Source organism: Schistocerca serialis, chromosome 3 (assembly GCF_023864345.2).
Source record: "Schistocerca serialis cubense isolate TAMUIC-IGC-003099 chromosome 3, iqSchSeri2.2, whole genome shotgun sequence".
NCBI classification, from domain to species: domain Eukaryota; kingdom Metazoa; phylum Arthropoda; class Insecta; order Orthoptera; family Acrididae; genus Schistocerca; species Schistocerca serialis.
This window is the reverse complement of record NC_064640.1, coordinates 890346870-890369468: the sequence shown is the minus strand read 5'-3', so window position 1 is coordinate 890369468 and position 22599 is coordinate 890346870. Positions and strand designations below refer to the sequence as shown.

Below are 22599 nucleotides of genomic sequence, written 5' to 3'. Positions count from 1 at the left end.
AAACGTAGGGGTTACACTCGTCTGGTAAGAGACGTTTCCTAGGGGGTTCACCGGGGGCCGAACCGCACAATAACCCTGGGTTTGGTGCGGAGCGGCGGAGGGGTGAAGTGGACTACTGTGGCTGCGGCGGGGACGGATCCTCTCCGTCGTTTCTAGGTCCCCAGTTAACAAAAAAAAAGTTGTTCAAATGGCTCTGAGCACTATGGGACTTAACAGCTTTGGTCATCAGTCCCCTAGAACTTAGAACTACTTAAACCTAACTAACCTAAGGACATCACACACATCCATGCCCGAGGCAGGATTCGAACCCGCGACCGTAGCGGTCACGCGGTTCCAGACTGAAGCGCCTAGAACCGCACGGCCACAAAGGCCGGCCCAGTTAACATACAATGCAATGCAATACAATACAATACAATACAACATCTTCGAAATTGTCAAAGAAAATTCCGTGATTACATCCACCTTTCCATAACACAGCTGCCAAAAAACTTTTCTTTCTTTAATTGCTGCAGGGCATATTTTCTCATCTCTCATCAGAGGGAAACGTAATCGTCGACTCCCAGCTGGACAAGACATATGTGTCTCATAATTCACGGAGAAACATTCTGTTCTCTACTACTTTTGATGACAACTGATTTAACCTGGAATCAATCCACATTGAGACAGAGGGAAACTGTTTAATGTGCGACACATGATAGCGCTGGAGGCCTGCACAGATGTTAATAGAGTTATCACTGATGCCATTCCTTGCATCAAATTTTTTTCTGATATGAGGTGGGCTGTGGCAGAAACGCGTCAGTAGCGACATGCATAACCCTTAAGAGCATTCTCAGTTACTAAAGGGACACGTTGCAGTTCACTGTTTGTCTATCATGACAAATTATGAGTCAAAATTTCTGGTTTACCGTTATTACATTACATTTTAGGCGGCTACATTTAACAAATCTTCCCATTTGCCATTAACATTCTCTCCTCATGAATTATAACCAAATTTTTATTTTCACACCTGCACATTCATAATGTAACTCCGTTTTCAGTTTTTGCTACAAAACAAAAATGAACTTTACCGCCAAACTACACTGTCTGACAAAACAAGTGAAGCCCTCAGAACAGAAGGAAAATTGGAAATGAAACTTCAGGAGGTTAGAGTGTATGTTGTTGTTGTTGAAGTCTTCAGTCCTGAGACTGGTTTGATGCAGCTCTCCATGCTACCCTATCCTGTGCAAGCTTCTTCATCTGCCAGTACTTACTGCGACCTACATCCTTCTGAATCTGTTTAGTGTAATCATCTCTTGGTCTCCCTCAACGATTTTTACCCTCCACGCTGCCCTCCAATACTAAACTGGTGATCCCCTGATGCCTCAGAACATGTCCTACCAACCGATCCCTTCTTCTAGTCAAGTTGTGCCACAAACTCCTCTTCTCCCCAATTCTGTTCAATACCTCCTCATCAGTTATGTGATCTACCCATCTAATCTTCAGCATTCTTCTGTAGTATCAGATTTCAAAAGCTTCTATTCTCTTCTTGTCCAAACTAATTTCTCTTCTTCAGAAATGCTTTCCTTGCCATTGCCAGTCTACATTTTATATCCTCTCTACTTCGACCATTATCAGTTATTTTGCTCTCCAAATAGCAAAACTCTTTTACTACTTTAAGTGTCCCATTTCCTAATCTAATTCCCTTAGCATCACCCGACTTAATTCGACTACATTCCATTATCCTCGTTTTGCTTTTGTTGATGTTCATCTTATATCCTCCCTTCAAGACACTGTCCATTCCGTTCAACTGCTCTTCCAAGACCTTTGCTGTCGCTGACAGAATCACATTGTTATCGGCGAACCTTAAAGGTTTTATTACTTCTCCATGGATTTCAATACCTACTTCGAATTTTTCTTTTGTTTCCTTTACTGCTTGCTCAATATACCGATTGAATAACATCGGGGAGAGGCCACAACCCTGTCTCACTCCCTTCCCAACCACTGCTTTCCTTTCATGCTTCTCGACTCTTACAACTGCCATCTGGTTTCTGTACAAATTGTAAATAGCCTTTCGCTCCCTGTATTTTACCCCTTCCAACTTCAGAATTTGGAAGAGTATTCCAGTCAACATTGTCAAAAGCTTTCTCTAAGTCTACAAATGCTAGAAAAGTAGGTTTGCCTTTTCTTAATCTAGCTTCTAAGGTAAGTCGTAGGGTCAGTATTGCCTCACGTGTTCCAATATTTCTGCGGAATCCAAACTGATCTTCCCCGAGGGCGGCTTCTACCAGTTTTTCCATTCATCTGTAAAGAATCTGCGCTAGTATTTTGCAGCCGTGACTTATTAAACTGATAGTTCGGTAATTTTCACATCTGTCAACACCTGTTTTCTTTGGGATAGGAGTTATTTTATTCTTCTTGAAGTCTGAGGGTATTTCGCCTGTCTCATACATTTTGCGCACCAGATGGTAGAGTTTTGTCAGGACTGGCTCTCCCAAGGGTGTCGGTAGTTCTAATGCAATGTTGTCTACTCCCGGGGCCTTGTTTCAACTTACGTCTTTCAGTGCTGTGTCAAACTCTTCACGCATTATCATATCTCCCATTTCATCTTTATCTACATCCTCTTCCATTTCCAAAATATTACCCTCAAGTATCTCGCCCTTTATATGATGTTATTTTAGGTATTACAAAATCTAGTCAAATGTACGAAGAACTGGACACTACCGATGCACTTATCAATACAATGTTGCACCGCGTCTGGCGTTAATGCATGCACTGTTTCGGTTGCGAAAGGTGTTAGAAAGCCATTATATGCTGTTAGGAGGAAAGCTGGACCTCAACTGCTGTAAACAGCCCTCGATATACTGGATACTGGCACTGGTACGGATTTTACGTCCGAGCTGGTTCCACGCCTGTTCTATTGGGTAGAGATCTGGGCCTCATGCTGGCCAAAAGAGTACTTCAGTATCGTGAAGACAGTTCGGAGAGACAAGTGCCATGTGAGAATAAGCAGTCTCCTGTCGAAAAATGACAACACGATACTGTCGCATCAGAGGTAAGATACGAGAACAAAAAAAATGGTTCAAATGGCTCTGAGCACTATGGGACTTAACAGCTATGGTCATCAGTCCCCTAGAACTTAGAACTACTTAAACCTAACTAACCTAAGGACATCACACAACACCCAGATACGAGAACACACAATATCCATTAGGTACTGTTGTTCCATTCGATTTCCTTCACTAATTACATGCTGTGACCTGAAATCATACCTGACATCTGTGCACACTGTAACACTAGGAGTGACATCGCTGTACCTTAGAAAAGCATTGGAATAATGAGATCTCCCCTAGGTCGCCGCCATACTCGCTGGCGATGGTCATCCGAGGTATAGTGCGCACACAATGCCGTGGCCGCTAGATGCGCAGTTGGCTGCCGAAGTGTGGCAGTGGCGGGGGGGGGGGGGGGGGGGGGTCGCTCTGAGCTCTGTTGGAGAAATGCTGAGCGCTTGACGGGAAAGTGCCGATCCAAACTGAAGCCTACACTCACATTCTTTGTAAATATTAAGTGGGACCCCTACATGCCCACACTTGCTTCGTGACCATTCAAAAAGATGTACTGACACCTCTACTTTTGTTAGTATCTAAACAGAATTCCGCCTGGCTTGTTAGCCATTTGTAACTTTCGGAAAAGCACCATGAGTGGCGAATTTTGAATAAAACCTACTCATTTCTCTGGTTGCCATGTCAAAATTTGCTTCTTTTGCCAAATCACAGCGGAGATTACACTGTCTCACCTCACTAAGATGTTGAGACACAACTACGAGAGAATTCTGCAACAGTGGTTTATTAAGTTTAAGTGAGGAACTGAGGAAAAGTAAAGTCAGCAGCTTCTGAAAAAGCACATCCTCGGTACAAAAAAATGTGTAATGACTGCACATACATTCAATAACCCACATCATTTCTCACTTAATCAGCTATCGACAGCCCTTAAAAAATTACATTCTTTGACCGAAAAAGCCTTTAGTTATTGGAATAATACGGTAGTTTTACACAATAACGATATGGTAAAATATTCTCCTCTTTGCATGCTATCATTTTCCAAAATCTCATTTCGATGTACGAAACAGTTTATGACATATGAGGAATGTTGTGGATATTTCGCTCTGGCTCTATCGATGGCGCAGCGCGATCGCCAATGAGTGTGTTTCATCAGATCAATTTTCTCGAGATTGGTGTCTGGCAGACCTCTAACCAAGTCTAAAGAAAAATTTAATATGTTAGCTACATTTAGTATGCAACAACATATTATGTAATATGCACCAAATGCAAAAGCATAGCGATCTCTGCTTTTTATTGGACACTTTTCCGAATTTCGCGCAGTGTCTTACTTTCACGTGAACATTACAATAACTGTGACCGTTAACGAAATGATGGGCACATCATTATGAACGTGACATATAAAGCTGTAAGTAAAGAGAAACGAAATTATTGTACCGAATAGTTTCTGTAAAATCGTTTGAGAAAGATTGCAGCGTGCGCGCCTCGATTTTGTCATCGCTGACCGGCCGAAAGGTGGGGAATACTTATCGGTCTCCCCTTCTGAACAAACGAATGAACTCTCCTAGCATTTTGGACGAAACCTGGTCACTGCACATCGACCACCGTATCCTCCGCGAGCTGTGGTGCAGAATTACGATTCTTCGCTGAACACAATGTGACGCCATTCGTCAGCAGTCCGTGCTTCCTGGTCGTGGCACCACTCCAAACGTAACCATATGGTTTGTGGTGTTAACGGCAGCCGATATTTGGGAAGTTAATTCTCTAGCCCGGTTGCTGCTAGTCTCTGAGCTATGGCGGGTGATGACAGAGAATGTTACATGGAGTCCATTATTTGCACTTGGATAGCAGGTGCTGATGTGAAGGGGTTACGATGTGCTCGGTGCACCGTACGGCGATCCTCTCTGTGGTCGATCGGGACCTTGACGATGAGTCTGCCTACCATGAACTCCAACATCGAACCACTGACTCACCCGAATGCTTCACAAATCTGCATACTGCACGATTCGGTCAGCCACCCAAATGGAAACCCACAATTGGGTCCCTTTCAAGCTATCAGGTGGTGATAACGCTGACTCACACAAGCACGCAACATCTCAGTGTCCTTCACAGTAATCACTCATCATCTGATGCTATTCGCGCTCCTTATATGATCTACCAGGAGAATAATATTAATGCACTGTGTTGGCTGTTCTACGTCTCACAGAGAATTGCGTCTCCAATCCTTTACATACCTGCCGATGCTGTGTACGTGTACGGAATGCCATTGACCTATAATCTTTTTTTTCTGGACGTTTCACTTTTTTTGATACGCAGTGTATATAGTGAGAAACCTCTCTTCTTGAAAGATCGGTTCTACACTGAAGATTCCTAGGAATACAAGTAATGAGCTTATTTCATTGCACAATGGAAACACTATCAGTTCTGACATAGTAACGAATCTCATTTAATTACCAGGGCACAAACTGAGTAAAACAATCGCTTTACGAAAGACTGCTGTGTTGCACGAAAGAGACACTTGGCGCATGTTTGTTAAAAAATGCGCGAACTTCAAAGACGGAGAGCAAATGCAGCTGGCAAGCATTTCTGCAGGAAAGCTTCCTGGCACTCGCTTAACCAATTACTTGCCTGTCACTCAAAGCTCTTGGCACAGGCTCCAACACGTGTTGCACGTTCATCTCTCTACCGTTTACTTCGGCCACTACTGCCGACGAATGGCCATCCCTTTCTCCTTTCTGAAGCGTTTAGCGTAGATCCGTGTACAAAGACGCCGCCAGTAACGTTCTGAGAGATTCTAAGTACGTAATACCGACGGTGTTGATGAATGACGTCTTAAAACACAGGAATGGGCCCTTTGGACGGCCTGTCGAAGAAGAAGGTGCATCATTAAGATGAACAGTCTTGCCTTCTTGAAAGCTGGTCTAGTAAGTCATGTACAAGGACAGCGTGGTTTTTTATGGTTACGGAGTCATACGAGGGCTTCCTGACAAGACGCAACCTGTAATCTTTGACAGTTTGTAAACATGAGACTTTTCCGTGATATGTAACATACAGGTGGAGAGGCTTCAGTGGCTGTCTAGCCCAGTCCGTTACGAAGGCTGAGTACTTAATTACTAAATACTCAATGTTTATAATCAGTTATTAATACAGAGAACTGAATTACATATCCAGTGATACCACTAACGGGCGGACTGTATAATTAATTTACAAGCTACAAAACATAATTAGCAAGTCTGTATTATAAAGACCTAAGTCGAACCAAGGCCCCAGTAGTAGACAACATTCCATTAGAACTACTGACAGCCTTCGGAGAGCCAGGCCTAACAAAACTCTATCATCTAGTGAGCAAGATGTATGAGACAGATGAAATACCCTCAGACTTCAAGAAGAATATAATAATTCCAATCCCAAAGAAAGCAGGTGTTTACAGATGTGAAAATTACCGAACTATCAGTTTAATAAGCCATGGCTGCAAAATACTAACACGAATTCTTTACAGGCGAATGGAAAAACTGATAGAAGCCGCCCTCGAGGAAGATCAGTTTGGATTCAGTAGAAATGTTGGAACACGTGAGGCAATACTGACCCTACGACTTATCTTAGAAGCCAGATTAAGGAAAGGCAAACCTACATTTCTAGCATTTGTAGACTTAGAGAAAGCTTTTGACAATGTTGACTGGAATACTCTCTTTCAAATGGCAGTGGTAAAACACAGGGAGGGAAAGGCTATTTACAATTTGTACAGAAACCAGATGGCAGTTTTAAGAGTCATGGGGCATGAAAGGAAAGCAGTGGTTGGGAAGGGAGTGAGACAGGGTTGTAGCCTCCCCCGATGTTATTCAATCTGTATATTGAGCAAGCAGTAAAGGAAACAAAAGAAAAATTTGGAGTTGGAATTAAAATCCATGGAGAAGAAATAAAAACTTTGAGGTTCGCCGATGACATTGTAATTCTGTCAGAGACAGCAAAGGAACTGGAAGAGCATCTGAACGGAATGGACAGTGTCTTGAAAAGAGGATATAAGATAAACATCAACAGAAGCGAAACGAGGATAATGGAATGTAGTTGAATTAAATCGTGTGATGCTGCGGGAATTGGATTAGGAATTGAGACACTTAAAGTAGTAAATGAGTTTTGCTATTTGGGAAGCAAAATAACTGATGATGGTCGAAGTAGAGAGGATATAAAATGTAGACTGGCAATGGCAAGGAAAGCGTTTCTGAAGAAGAGAAATTTTTAACATCAAGTATAGATTTAAGGGTCAGGAAGTCGTTTCTGAAAGTATTTGTATGGAGTGTAGCCATGTATGGAAGTGAAACGTGGACGATAAATAGTTTGGACGAGAAGAGAATAGAAGCTTTCGAAATGTGGTGCTACAGAAGAATGCTGAAGATTAGATGGGTAGAACACATAACTAATGAGGAGGTATTGAACAGAATTGGGGAGAAGAGGAGCTTGAGGCACAACTTGACTAGAAGAAGGGACCGGTTGGTAAGACATGTTCTGAGGCATCAAGGGATCACAAATTTAGAATTGGAGGGCAGCGTGGAGGGTAAAAATCGTTGAGGGAGACCAAGAGATGAATACACTAAGCAGATTCAGAAGGATGTAGGTTGCAGTAGGTACTGGGAGATGAAGAACCTTGCACAGGATAGGGTAGCATGGAGAGCTGCATCAAACCAGTCTCTGGACTGAAGACCACAACAACATGTTATAAACTACCCTGAGCCTTCTTGACGTAACGATGCATTGCCTAGCACAGGAGTATCGGATCGCGAGGGTGGATTAATTTTAATGTAAAGTGTTCAATTTATTTAAGAAAGCTACAAGATACTATAAATCAGTAGAAGACGGGATTATTGCATTTAAATCTTGGCCCAATGCACGCCAGTTCGGAAGACGACGTTTTTCGCGCTGGAATCGCTCTTCAGGAACAATCACAGTGCCCAACCTAGCACCGAGGTGTTGTCTTGAACCACCGCCCAGAAAGTCATAGAAACGGTCAACGCTGCACCTCGCCTGGAATAACAAGACTTCCATAATACTTCGCGGCTTCTTTACACGATGATTCATATCAATGTTTCGCATATCGCGTGTGCAAGCCGAACGAAAATCGTTTTTTAGTGTTTTATAGCGTGCCAAGGTTAGTCTTGCAAGAGACTATGACTTTCTGCAAGGAGAATTGATTGTACGCATTCTTTAGTTCATAATGGTAAATCATTCGACCACTATCACTAATGACAAAGTCATACAAGGACTCGAGCCTGGATCAAAGACTTTCGCGGGTTATGTTTTTCCAGCTGAGACAGATTTTTGTGAAAGATCAGTAGAGGTCCTCTTCACTCACAAATACCTATGATGTATAGGCACACTCCAATGAAAACTGCACATATCAATTCCAAGTACGACAGTGATTCATTAAGTTAAGAGACGGAAACATATTAACATTCATATATGGAAAGCATTTTCGAATGTCTTTATGTAGGTACCCACGACATCGTTTTGAAACAGTGCGTTGGTCGTTGTTTCAGCATAAATACTATCCATCAACAACTTGTATTAAACACTAATAATTACAGTGTTACGCCGTTCGAAGACGCAGCACACGAGAATCGGATCCAGTGCATCATATTAACTGCATTCTAATGTCTGTTCATGACACAGTGATTTATGACATAATTCAGACGTATATGCGAGAAGGTAGTGGAAACCGAGACCTCCATTTTAAGAAACAGTAATGCACTATCTATTACGTCATAGTTAAATAGCACGGAGTTCAGTATATGGGGTAAATGCACACCCACAGTGTCAGCTGGCAACCTGTCTTCATCCAAGTGATGCGGAAGTGAGAGGGAAATGCGAAGAATCTTCTGAAGCTAAGTCTGGGGTAAACTTCTCACTCATAAATCTGTTAGCGTGCAGAGAAATTACAGCGAGAAAGTTTTCTGGGAGTACAGGAATAACTTTGAGGAACATAATGAAGTAAGTAAATTTTTCGGCCTATGGCGGAGGTGACATGTGTCTCAACAAAGTTTCGACCATTTCAAATATAATCTGATTAGGGCGCCTTTCTGTAATTATGGACGTGTCTTTGGTCTTTCACGCATTAATCAAAACAGCAATGTAGTTAGTGGGTTTCAGCAGGTGGCTCTTCAAGAAACTTGTTCGGAAACGTTATGGGTAGCGTATGGTGCCATGAGAAAGGGTTTATACCTTTTTATTACCTTGGAAAAGATAACACATTAAGCGAGCAGATGATGGTAGATTGTTTTTAGCTGGTTCAATATGTTCCTTCGAGTGTCCAGTTTTACGATTCATTCATATGAAGTGTTCATAAATGTTAAGATATGTTAAAACCGCGATTTATTGCGTAGGGGCCTGGCGCATCCGAGCGCTCGAATGGAACCGCTGTAATACTCGGATAGTATCACAGAGGGCATAAGTATAAAGTAAAATACTATTCTCAACAAGATTTCTCTTCGTCACATGGTTCGTTGGCGGTAAACAGCCTGAAAGGACGTGCTTGTCTCGCAACTTGTGGCTTACATGAAGTAAAACGTGAGTGCTTGCAAATGAGAAATAAAACGTGAGTGCTTGAAAATGACAAACAAACGTATTTATAAGGACAGAAAAAATTCGTAAATTGATCTCAATCGTGCGAAACGCGCTTCGATTGGTAAGCGGAAGCCAGTTGATCGCTATAATTTCATCAAACTGAGAGAGTTACGTCATTGGCGAAAAAGAGACCAACTGTACGGTGCCAGTTTGAATATTAAAAAACACAAGTTGAAACTTTAAAAGCTTGTTTATTCAAAACATCGTTTTTCAAGTTGGCAGGAGCTATACTTCATGAAATATACGTGCAATTACATTTTAACGTTTTGTAGTTTATGAGTCTGCGTTTCTTCTTTGTAGTACGGAGGATTGTTGCGATATATTTTAATTTCGATTTTTGGTGCACGGTTTTGTAACGACTTTGTTGTTAAAAACCATTTTTAAAATATCTCTACGTATCACTTTAGACAATATCAGTTTCAAAGAAGTTTTTGTAATTTTGTTCGAAGTTGAAAATTGTGGTGTTGAGAGCTCCCACGTACCGCCCACGCACTCCGTGAAGGCCTTTCGTCGCTGTCGTGTAATGTCCTCTGGGTATAAGATTTTTACTTAAAAAATACATAATACATTCTTAAGGGTGTACAATAAAGGTCTAAAGTCAGGAATATCGGTTCAAGAATCTAGCGTCATCCTGGTCTATTCCCCGCAGTGGCGAAAACCACGCATGCCTCCTTGACCAACTGGACGAACAAAATACTCGAAAAGAGGTCTGAACTTTAAATGAAAAATACTTTTCTATCGGGGCAATACACCTATTTACAAATTTCGTTTGTCGACGGAAAAACATGAAAAAATGGAGTTTAATTATTGGAATATCCAGCCTATCACCAGATCTGGTCTCAACCTACTTCAGCACTGAAATAAATTGGGGACTGGAAACAGTTCTGGATCGTCTGAAGAGTTGACGAAAGCTGTGGATGGGCGTTTTGTGGCTCATGTATGGAAGAAAAGTAGATACAGCTCACTGACCTAAAAGGAGAAAACGTCCACAAACGTGTTCATTTTTAGCTAAAAAATGAATGTTTCGTAGATGGATAAAATCTACAAGTCGCACCTGTGAAGAATATTCGAAAATAGCACTGTGCACATGCTATTGTAACATGGTAGGTGTACGAGTGTTGATGGCATTACGTTGTGCAGGAGATGTGGCGCGAGCGACCGCCGAGCCGGAGGTGCTGACGTGCTTCCACTGCGGCGACGAGGCGCAGGACGGGGAGCCGCCTTGCAACACGCAGCCGCCTCAGGTGGCCATCTGCCCTGAGGCCAACTACTGCCTCAAGATACTCTTCCAAAACGGTAACTGTCAGTTCTACCTCACCTTCCTAAATTATTTCTGTCTTTAGTTTTATGTGGCATTAGGCCACCTAGCCAGATCATTACACTACTGGCCATTAAAGTTGTTACACCAAGACGAAACGCAGATAATAAACGGGTATCATTGGACAAATATACTAGAACTTACATGTGATTACATTTTCACGCAGTTTGGGTGCATAGATCCTGAGAAATCAGTACCCAGAACAACCACCTCTGGCCGTGGTAACGGCCTTGATACGTTTGGACAGTCAAACAGATATTGGATGGCGCGTACAGGTACAGCTGTCAATGCAGCTTCAACACGATACCAACAGTTCATCAAGAGTAGTGACTGGCATATTGTGACGAGCCAGTTGCTCGGCCACCATTGACCAGACGTTTTCAATTAGTGAGAGATCTGGAGAATGTGCTGGCCAGGGCAGCAGTCAAAGATTTTCTGTATCCAGAAAGGTCCGTGCAGGACCTGCAACATGCGGTCGTGCATTATCGTGCTGAAATGTAGGGTTTCGCAGGTATCGAATGAAGGGTAGTGCCACGGGTCGTAAAACATCTGAAATGTAACGTCCACTGTTCAAAGTGCCGTCAATGCGAACAAGAGGTGACCGAGACGTGTAATCAATGGCACCCCATACCATCACGCCGTGTGACACCCCAGTGTGGCGGTGACGAATACACGGTTCCAATGTACGTTCACCGCGATGTCACCGAACACGGATGCGACCATCATGATGCTGTAAACAGAACCTGGATTCATCCGAAAAAATGACGTTTTGCCATTCGTGCACCCAGGTTCGTCGTTGAGTACACCATCGCAGGCGCTCCTGTCTGTGATGCAGCGTCAGAGGTAATCACAACCACGGTCTCCGAGCTGATAGTCCATGCTGCTGAAAACGTCGCCGAACTGTTCGTGCAGATGGTTGTTGTCTTGCAAACGTCCCCATCTGTTGACTCAGGGATCGAGACATGGCTGCACGATCCGTTACAGCCATGCGGATAAGATGCCTGTCATCTCGACTGCTAGTGATACGAGGCCGTTGGGATTCAGCACAACGTTCCGTATTACCATCCTGAACCCACTGATTCCATATTCTGTTAACAGTCATTGGATCTCGACCAACGCGAGCAGAGGTGTCGTGATACGATAAACCGCAATCGCGATAGGCTACAATCCGACCTTTATCAAAGTCGGAAGCGTGATGGAACGCATTTCTCCTCCTTACACGAGGCATCACAACAAGGTTTCACCAGACAACGCCGGTCAACTGCTGTTTGTGTACGAGAAATCGGTTGGAAACTTTCCTCATGTCAGCACGTTGTAGGTGTCGCCACCGGTGCCAACCTTGTGTGAATGCTCTGAAAAGCCATTCATTGGCGTATCACAGCATCTTCTTCCTGTCGGTTAAATTTCGCGTCTGTAGCACATCTTCGTGGTGTAGCAATTTTAATAGCCAGTAGTGTAGTTTTTTAGGTCCGGGTCACCTCTTACCTACGCATCCGACATCAATAGGAACATAGGACAAACGTTACAAGCAGGAGAAGCCACTGTAATGCCGTGAAACACCGCCTCTAGTCATTATAATGGCCTTAATTAGATAGCATCGAGCTATCAAGTTGCTGGGGTGTTGACTAGTACGTTTCTCCAGCTGTTACAAATAGCCGCGCCGAGTGGCCGCACGGCCTAGGGCGACCAGTCACGGACTGCGTGGTCCTTCCGCCGGAGATCAGAGTCCTCCATCGAGCATGAGTGTGTTTGTTGTTCTTAGCGCAGGCGCGAGAGACGGTACAGATGACAAACTTAGATGCAGCACCTACATGTACGCCATAGTGTGGGGGATGAAAACCGAGACAGAAAGAAGACAGACAGAAATGCATTAGTCTAAACGTAACGTACAGGTAAAAAATGGTTCAAATGGCTCTGACGACTATGGGACTTAACATCTATGGTCATCAGTCCCCTAGAACTTAGAACTACTTAAACCTAACTAACCTAAGGACAGCGCACAACACCCAGTCATCACGAGGCAGAGAAAATCCCTGACCCCGCCGGGAATCGAACCCGTGAACCCGGGCGTGGGAAGCCAGAACGCTACCGCACGACCACGAGCTGCGGACAATGTACAGATATCACAATATATTACATATAACTAAGGCTCAACATGAATAGATGTAAACAGTGTCGGCGCATCGTCGTAATTGCCACAAGTAAACACGGCACTTTAATCATGTCAATAGCGTAATTATCTTAGTAACAGCTTTAGTAGTTAGCATAGTAATTCTAGATTAGCATAGATCTTCTTGGTTAAAGGTAAGCAAAGGATTGAAGACTGAGGATCAATGACCTGACGACTAATTCCAAGGCTTTCAACCTCAGTTCCCCAGAGTGGAGGGACTATAAACTTCTTCCTTTCCTATCTTCTTTCCTCTTCTTCATTCTAAACTATATTTTAGTATTTCTTTTTCAAAATTAAATTTCTTGTAAATTTTTGCTAAACGGTTTGGGAAAGCTGCCATAAAGAAAAGAAAAGAAAAAAGAAAGACAAATAGCAAACAAAGATAACCAAGTAAAAGAAAACAAACCACGATCAACTATGACCCGCCTCCACGTGGCGGGGCATGGGCAAATGTGCGATCGGATGCGGGAACTGGTGTGGAGGTTCAGTCACATCAGCGCCCATATACCGATCGCAGCGGCCAAGTGGTCAATGAAAACCCACCTTAAGCAATTAGGTGGTGGGTCATAAAATCAGGGCGGCAAGTGAAAAAAAGTGTTCTTAGCATAAGTTATTTTAAGTTAGTTTAAGTAGCGTGTAAGTCCAGGGGCCGATGCCCTCAGAAGTTTGGTCCTTTAGGAATTCACACTCATTTTTACAAATAAGCCCAGACATTTTGTGCGGGATTAAGATTAAAAGATTCGGTAAGCAGCCGAGGTACGAAAGGGCGCTAGAGTTTTCGCCAAATAAGGAACGTATGCGTGTAGCTCTAGAACATGGCTGGTCTTATCTTGAAAGTCGAGAGGGTGTACAGCATAATCATCATCGCTACTGTTGAAATAACTATCCTGGTTCATATTCACAGTAACGTCAATGAGTGACAACAGTCACGCATTGATAAAGCCCTCAAAACATTACGCAACCACCTTCGGCGTGAACTAGGCCCACCACACCTTGAGGGTTGAACGCCTCATTCGGCTGTCGCCGCATTCGCCGCCTTGCATAATTTTTAAAACAGGCAAAATAGCGATTCGTCGGACCACATTACACAACTTCAGTCAGGTTAAGTCCAATCATTAAAACTTCTCGAGTGATCAGCATAGTGGTGGCGTCTTCTTGCCACAACGTTTCAGTAAGATCCGTGCCCATCATCTACGGCTGAAGATCACTTCGAAAGTGCACTAGCCATTGAATATCACCTAAGTAAAAAATCCGTCCGGGACACTTCAGGCCCTATGAAGCCGACCTAGTCGACTGTCGATTGGTTGGTTCATTGGGGAAAAAGGACCAAACAGAGAGGTCACCGATCCCATCGCTTTAGGGAAGGATGGGGAAGGAAGTCGGCCGTGCCCTTGAAAAGGACCTATCCCAGCATTTGCCTGAAGCGATTTAGGGAAATCACGGAAAACCTAAATCTGAATCTCCGGACGCGGGTTTGAACCGTCGTCCTCCAGAATGCGAGCCCGGTATGCTAACCACTGCGCCACCTCGCTCGGTAGTCGATTGTTGGTCATATGATTGTGAAATGCGAAGTAACAATCGCAGCTAACAAAGACCAGGCACACCTCATGCACTGACGCACAGGGACCGCGGAGAATTGCGTAGGGTGGCTGCAAAACATCGCACGAAATCAGCGAAAGTAATAATTCGTGAGTTCCAAAGAGATATCAGCTGTCCAGCTTATATAATAACTGTGCTAGGGAGTTAAAAATAACGGGGTGCAATGGTCGAGCAGCCATACATTTCTACAGGGTGGTTCACTGATCGTGGCCGGGCCAAATATATCACGAAATAAGTGTCAAACGAAAAAACTACAAAGAACGAAACTCGTCTAGCTTGAAGGGGGAAACCAGATGGCGCTATGGTTGGCCCGCTAGATGGCGCTGACATAGGTCAAACGGATATCAACTGCGTTTTTTAAATAAGAACCTCCATTTTTTTATCACATATTCATGTAGTACGTAAAGAAATATGAATGTTTTAGTTGGACCACTTTTTCGCTTTGTGATAGATGGAAACGTCAAATGATTCAAATGGCTCTGAGCACTATTCGACTTAACTTCTGAGGTCATCAGTCGCCTAGAACTTAGAACTAATTAAACCTAGCTAACCTAAGGACATCATACACGTCCATGCCCGAGGCAGGATTCGAACCTGCGACCATAGCGGTCCCTCGGTTCCAGACTGCAGCGCCCAGAACCGCACGGCCACTCCGGCCGCCGATGGAAACGTCGAAGTACGTGGTATCACGTAACATTCCGTCAGTGCGGACGGTATTTGCTTCGTGATACATTACCCGTGTTAAAATGGACCGTTTACCAATTACCGGAAAGGTCGATATCGTGTTTATGTATGGCTATTGTGATCAAAATGCCCAACGGGCGTGTGCTACGTATGCTGCTCGGTATCCTGGACGACATCATCGAAGTGTCCGTCCGTTCACCTGATAGTTACGTTATTTAAAGAAACAGGAAGTGTTGAGCCACATGTGAAACGTCAACCACGACCTGCAACAAATGATAATGCCCAAGTAGGTGTTTTAGCTGGTGTCGCGGCTAATCTGCACATCAGTAGCAGACAAATTGCTTGAGAATCGTAGATTGATACAACAACATCGATTGCACCCGCACCATATTTCTATGCACCAGGAATTGCATGGCGACGACTTTGAACGTCGTGTACAGTTCTGCCACTGGGCACAAGAGAAATTACCGAACGATGACAGATTTTTTGCACGCGTTCCATTTAGCGACGAAGCGTCATTCACCAACAGCGGTAACGTAAACCGGCATAATATGCACTACTGGGCAACGGAAAATCCACGATGGCTGCGACAAGTGGAACATCAGCGACCTTGGCGGGTTAATGTATGGTGCGTCATTATGGGAGGAGGGATAATTGGCCCCCATTTTATCGATGGCAGTCTAAGTGGTGCAATGTATGCTGATTTCCTACGTAATGTTCTACCGATGTTACTACAAGATGTTTTACTGTATGACAGAATGGCGATGTACTTCCAACATGATGGATGTCCGGCACATAGCTAGCGTGCGGTTGAAGCGGTACTGAATAGCATATTTCATGACAAGTGGATTGGCCGTCGAAGCACCATACCATGGCCCGCACGTTCACCGAATCTGACGTCCACGTATTTCTTTCTGTGGGGAATGTTGAAGGATATTTGCTATCGTGATCCACCGACAAGGCCTGACAACATGCATCAGGGCATTGTCAATGCATTACGGAAGGCGAACTCTTCGCTGTTGAGAGGAATGTCGTTACACATATTGCCAAGTGCATTGAGGTTGACGGACATCATTTTGAGCATTTATTGCATTAATGTGGTATTTACAGGTAAGCACGCTGTAACAGCATGCGTTCTCAGAAATGATAAGTTCACAACGGTACATGTATCACATTGGAACAACCGAAATAAAATGTTCAAACGTACCTACGTTCTGTATTTTAATTTAAAAAACCTACTTGTTACCAACTGTTTGTCTAAATTTGTGAGCCATATGTTTGTGACTATTACAGCGCCATCTGTCACAAAGCGAAAAAAGTGGTCCAACTAAAACATTCATATCTTTACGTACTAGACGAATATGTAATAACGCAGTTGATATTCGTTTGACCTATGGCAGCGCCATCTAGCGGGCCAACCATAGCGCCATTTGGTTTCCCCCTTCAAGCTAGACAAGTTTCGTTCTTCGTAGTTTTTTCGTTTGATGCGTATTTCACGAGATATTTGGCCCGGTCACGATCAGTGGACCACCCTGTATAGAAATAGCTAAGCGGCGCTGGACATGATGTGAAGAGCGGTGGCACTGGACAGTGGATGACTCGAAAGAGTGACGAATCACTCTGTACCCTGTGACAATCCGATGGAACGTTGGGTTTAACGAATGACTGTGAAAGGTTACCTGCCATAATGCGTATTGTCGTATTGCCAACACAGCGTGTGCAGCGCACGGTAGCCGCGCGGTATTAGGCGTCTTGTCACGGTCCGCGCGGCTCGCCCCGTCGGAGGTTCGAGTCCTCCCTCGGGCATTGGTGTGTGTGTGTCCTCCTTAGCGTAAGTTAAAGTTAGATTAAGTAGTGTGTAAGCTTAGAGACCGATGACCTCAGCAGTTTGGTCCCATAAGACCTTACCACGAATTTCCAACACAGGATGTTTTTCACGATTAAGAGGTGGTCCCCTTATTGCACTTAACAAAACGATAATTGCGGAAAGTAGTAAATATCTTCTACAACAATTTGTACTGCGTACAGGAGCACTATGGTGACGATGATTGAATCAGTATGACAACGCACCCTGTCATACATATACATCTACATGGATACTCTGCAAATCACATTTAAGTGCCTGGCAGAGGGTTCATCGAACCACCTTCACAATTCTCTATTTTCCCATCTCGTATAGCGCGCGGAAAGAATGAACACTTATATCTTCCCATACGAGCTCTGATTTCCCTTATTTTATCTTGGTGATCGTTGCTCCCTATGTAAGTCGGTGTCAACAAAATATTTTCGCATTCGGAGGAGAAAGTTGGTGATTGGAATTTCGTGAGAAGATTCCGTCGCAACGAAAAACGCCTTTCTTTTAATGATGTCCAACCCAAGTCCTGTATCATTTCTGTGACACTCTCTCCCATATTTCGCGATAATACAAAACGTGTTGCCTTTCTTTGAACTTTTTCGATGTACTCCGTCAGTCCTATCTGGTAAGGATCCCACACCGCTCAGCAGTAGTCTAAAAGAGGAGGGACAAGCGTAGTGTAGGCAGTCTCCTTAGCAGGTCTCTTACATTTTCTAAGTGTCCTGCCAATAAAACGCAGTCTTTGGTTAGCCTTCCCCACAGCATTTTCTGTGTGTTGCTTCCAGTTTAAGTTGTTCGTAATTGTAATACCTAGGTATTATGTTGAATTTACGGCTTTTAGATTAGACTGATTTATCGTATAGCCGAAGTTTAACGAGTTCCTTTTAGCACTCATGTGGATGACGTCACACTTTTCCTTATTTAGGGTCAACTGCCACTTTTCGCACCATTCAGATATTTCTTCTAAATCGTTTTGAAGTTTGTTTTGATCTTCTGATGACTTTATTAGTCGACAAACGACAGCGTCATCTGCAAACAACCGAAGACAGCTACTCAGATTGTCTCCCAAATCGTTTATATAGATAAGGAACAGCAAAGGGCATATAACACTACCTTGGGGAACGCCGGAAATCACTTCTGTTTTACTCGATGACTTTCCGTCAATTACTTCCAACTGTGACCTCTCTGACAGGAAATCACAGATCCAGTCGCATAACTGAGACGATATTCCATAAGCACGCAATTTCACTACGAGCCGGTTTTGTGGTACAGTGTCAAAAGCCTTCCGGAAATCCAGATTCACTACGAGCCACTTGTGTGGTACAGTGTCAAAAGCCTTCCGGAAATCCAGAAACACGGATACATATGAAATCCATTCTCAATAGCAGTCAGGACTTCATGTGAATAAAGAGCTAGTTGTGTTTTATAAACCCATGTTGACTATGCTTCAATATACCGTTTTCTTCGAGGTAATTCATTATGTTCGAACACAATATATGTTCTAAAATCCTGCTGTACATCGACGTTAACGATATAGGCCTGTAATTTAGTGGATTACTCCCACTACCTTTCTTGAATATTGGTGTGACCTGCGCAACTTTCCAGTTTTTGGGTACGGATCTTTCGTCGAGCGAACGGTTGTATGTGATTGTTAAGTGTGGATCTAATGCATCAGCATACTCCGAAAGGAACCTAATTGGTATACAGTCTGGACCAGAAGACGTGCTTTTATTAAGTCATTGAAGTTGCTTCACTACTCCGAGGATATTTACTTCTAGGTTACTCATGTTGGCAGAATCTGTGAGGCAACGGCTGTGGACAACAACATTCCTGAAATGGACTGGCCCACCCATAGCCTGGACGTGAATCCAGTGGAAGACCACTGGCATGAGTTAGAGCGTGACCTTCGCTCCAGACCCCAGCGTCCTGCATGACTACCTTTTCTGGTTTCGGCTTTTGAAGAAGAATGGGTTGCCACTCCTCCTCAGGCCTTTAGACACCTCTCTGATAGTGTCCCCAGCGGAGTTCGAGCAGATAGTAAGGCAACGGTGGACACATCCTATATTCCAGAATGAGATTTTCACTCTGCAGCGGAGTGTGCGCTGATATGAAACTTCCTGGCAGATTAAAACTGTGTGCCCGACCGAGACTCGAACTCGGGACCTTTGCCTTTCGCGGGCAAGTGCTCTACCAACTGAGCTACCGAAGCACGACTCACGCCCGGTACTCACAGCTTTACTTCTGCCAGTACCTCGTCTCCTACCTTCCAAACTTTACAGAAGCTCTCCTGCGAACCATGCAGAACTAGCACTCCTGAAAGAAAGGATATTGCGGAGACATGGCTTACCCACAGCCTGGGGGATGTTTCCAGAATGAGATTTTCACTCTGCAGCGGAGTGTGCGCTGATATGAAACTTCCTGGCAGATTAAAACTGTGTGCCCGACCGAGACTCGAACTCGGGACCTTTGCCTTTCGCGGGCAAGGCAAAGGTCCCGAGTTCGAGTCTCGGTCGGGCACACAGTTTTAATCTGCCAGGAAGTTTCACATCCTATATTAATCTCCACCAAAAGGTGTCCGGATAGTTTTGATCAAATGATGCAGATGATGCTGTCATTGTCCGACAGCAGTAGTATTGCAGGGAAGAATTGTGCAAGCAGGTTGTCGCTGGCTCAGGTGGACGTGCTATTTTCGGCAGGGTCCGTCCAGCGCGGCTGCGCGCCACGGGCGACGGCGTGGGGGCGTCGCGTGCGGGTCGGCTGCGTGGAGCCCGTGCGCGATGATACCAGCGTGCTGCGATACTGCGCCTGCGACACGCACCTCTGCAACGGAGCGCCGCCACAGCCGACCGACAACTTGCTGCTGCTGGTTTTGTTATTCTGGGCCTGTCTGCTGTTCTTCACGGGCGGACAATAACCAGCCGCGTGCAGTACCCTCCGTGTCTAATTACTGTGTAGCGGTTAACACCTCTGCTTGCAAACTTGACTCCAAGATTTCGAAGCCCATAAGGTAACTGAAAACCAGACTTTACCTACTGAAGTGCCAACGGCGCCGTCGTCTAATAACAACTTTCTACAAGTACTGGGTGGCTCAGTGCTTATGTCATAACCAGAAATTTTTCTACATAAATGACAACTTTCAGGGTAGGTGGTGTTAGGAGTATGAAAATTTTCCGCGCTAATACGCAATTGTTGCGTGAATTACCTTAGAAATCTGAACATTTGAGCCCGTCCACGGAAGGTCGACCGATGAACATTTAGCTCTATACTGACTGAAATGGCTTTTCGCTGCAGCGTACGTCTACATGGAAACGTGACTTCGTGCCAAGCTCCTTAAGTTGTCAGCATCACAGCCCCGCTGGACTCTGCCGCAGGTTTACAGTGCGCCAGTATATTATCCCCCGCCTGGTACAACAGTGTTCATGTGGTTATGTTGGATTCCCACTGAGGGGATCGGATTTATATCAGGAGAACTTCGGACAACACAACACCACGGTCTTCTAACATATCGAAATTGCTCGTATTATAAACAACATTAGACACAGCTAAGACGAACTCTGTTTTTTCTAAATACGAAAGCCTCACAAACGCCCTAATCGTTTTAGATCAACATTCTCTCTCTCTCTCTCTTTTTCTCTTTTTTTACACACACACACACACACACACACACACACACACACACACACACACACACACACACACACACACACAGATGAAACGCCAGAGAACTTTTATGCAAGACAGGAAATGAAAAAAATCCTGACCTAGGTTTTATGACGACGAGGTCAGTGACACTTAAAAACTATCGGTGGTGTTGAATGAACTAATGGAGGGAGAAAATGACAGCATGGGGTCTGCAATATGACCCTCTTTGGAACTATTGAAAGACGCACTGCATGGTACATTTATTGTGGTGCTATATATATCGAATAGAGAGTGTTTTCTCTAGTGCAGTGTTGTCAGAGATAATTTATGTGATAGTGCTGAAGTAAAGGATGTTACATAATGTTTCCTCAGGATAAGTATTTTTGCTATGTGAATTAAATGCATTCTTTTCTCATGTTGAATGAGTAAATAAAAAATTTAATCTATCATAGTATCCTCTCATGCCTGTCGAAAATTTGTTTTCAGACAGATTTTTGTCTTTTCTTGGATGCAAAAGTGTTCCGCTACAGCAGATTTATCAAACTACTCCCGCTTTGCAGTTACCTTATGCTCCTGATTTTGTTAATGCAGCACTCTCGATGTTGTACCGACGCACATCTGACCAAAACTACAATGTAGTTGCTACTTTACCCACATGACTGTTACAAACCGTAAACATCCCTCTGTCTCATTTCTATATTACATGGATAAATCGTTTATGTAATGTGTTTTTTAGACAGTCAGTCATGTGGATTGTGCAGACGGCTAATGTGTTACTACAGAGTCTTCGTGATCATCGTAATGTACTTCTTACGTCAGAGGACCCCTACTCTTTCTTTATTAAGGCGTTCTTGAGACATTCCACTTCACTTCTCTTCCACTCTGGTTCATGCCTCTAAGCGGATGTACGCTGCAAGTCACTTCAGTCAGCGACTCTCAGTGTGCAACTATCCGGTATCAAGGGACTATTCCCTTGAAAATGTCCTCCACAGACGGAGATACAAAGCTGAAATATTCAAATGTGTTCATTTGCCTACGACATGATAGCTCGGAAAATTTAATCAAGTTCTGTCTCTATTTTTGATGTTAGCCTTTTGTCCGGACTGAAGAACGTCGTAGTAACAACCTTTCTTCTGATGAAGGTGTTATACAGACTCCTTTGCTACATTTTTCTGCTTAACACAGTATTGTATTGCATGTTAACCGGGGGCCTAGAAACGACGGAGAGGCTCCGTCCCCGTCTCAGCCGCAGTGGTCCACAACCCCCACGACGACTACCGCAGTCCACTTCACCCCTCCGCCGCCCCACACCGAACCCAGGGTTATTGTGCGGTTCGGCCCCCGGTGGAACCCCCCCCCCCCCCCCTATCCAGGGAACGTCTCACACCAGGCGAGTGTAGCCCCTACGTGTGCTTGGTAGAGTAATGGTGGTGTACGCGTACGTGGAGAACTTGTTTGCGCAGTAATCGCCGACATAGTGTAGCTGAGGCGGAATAAGGGGAACCAGCCCGCACGCGCCGAGGCAGATAGAAAACCGACTAAAAACCATCCACAGACTGGCCGGCTCACCGGACCTCGACACAAATCCGCCGGGTGGATTCGTGAGGGGGACGAGGCGCTCCTTCCCAATCCGGAAAGCCGTGCGTTAGACCGCACGGCTAACCGGGCGAGCTAGCACAGT

General features: G+C 44.3%; 2 protein-coding genes across 4 annotated transcripts in view; one reads left to right on the top strand and one right to left on the bottom strand.

Annotated features, from left to right (window-relative positions):
* Positions 1–22599, bottom strand: part of LOC126471128 (excitatory amino acid transporter 1) — a 768331-nt gene that overhangs the window by 77673 nt on the left and 668059 nt on the right. The window lies entirely within an intron of this gene.
* The window catches only part of LOC126471129 (uncharacterized), a 533883-nt gene that overhangs the window by 1851 nt on the left and 509433 nt on the right, over positions 1–22599 (top strand). Inside the window, exons 2-3 of one of the 2 annotated variants that reach the window (XM_050099216.1) lie at positions 10791–10946; positions 19973–20991. In XM_050099216.1, the coding sequence (XP_049955173.1) occupies positions 10791–10946; positions 19973–20190 (374 nt within the window). In that variant the 3' untranslated portion in view covers positions 20191–20991. Of the gene's footprint in view, positions 1–10790; positions 10947–19972; positions 20992–22599 lie in introns of those variants that run through there. The other variant, XM_050099217.1, reaches the window with a different exon arrangement.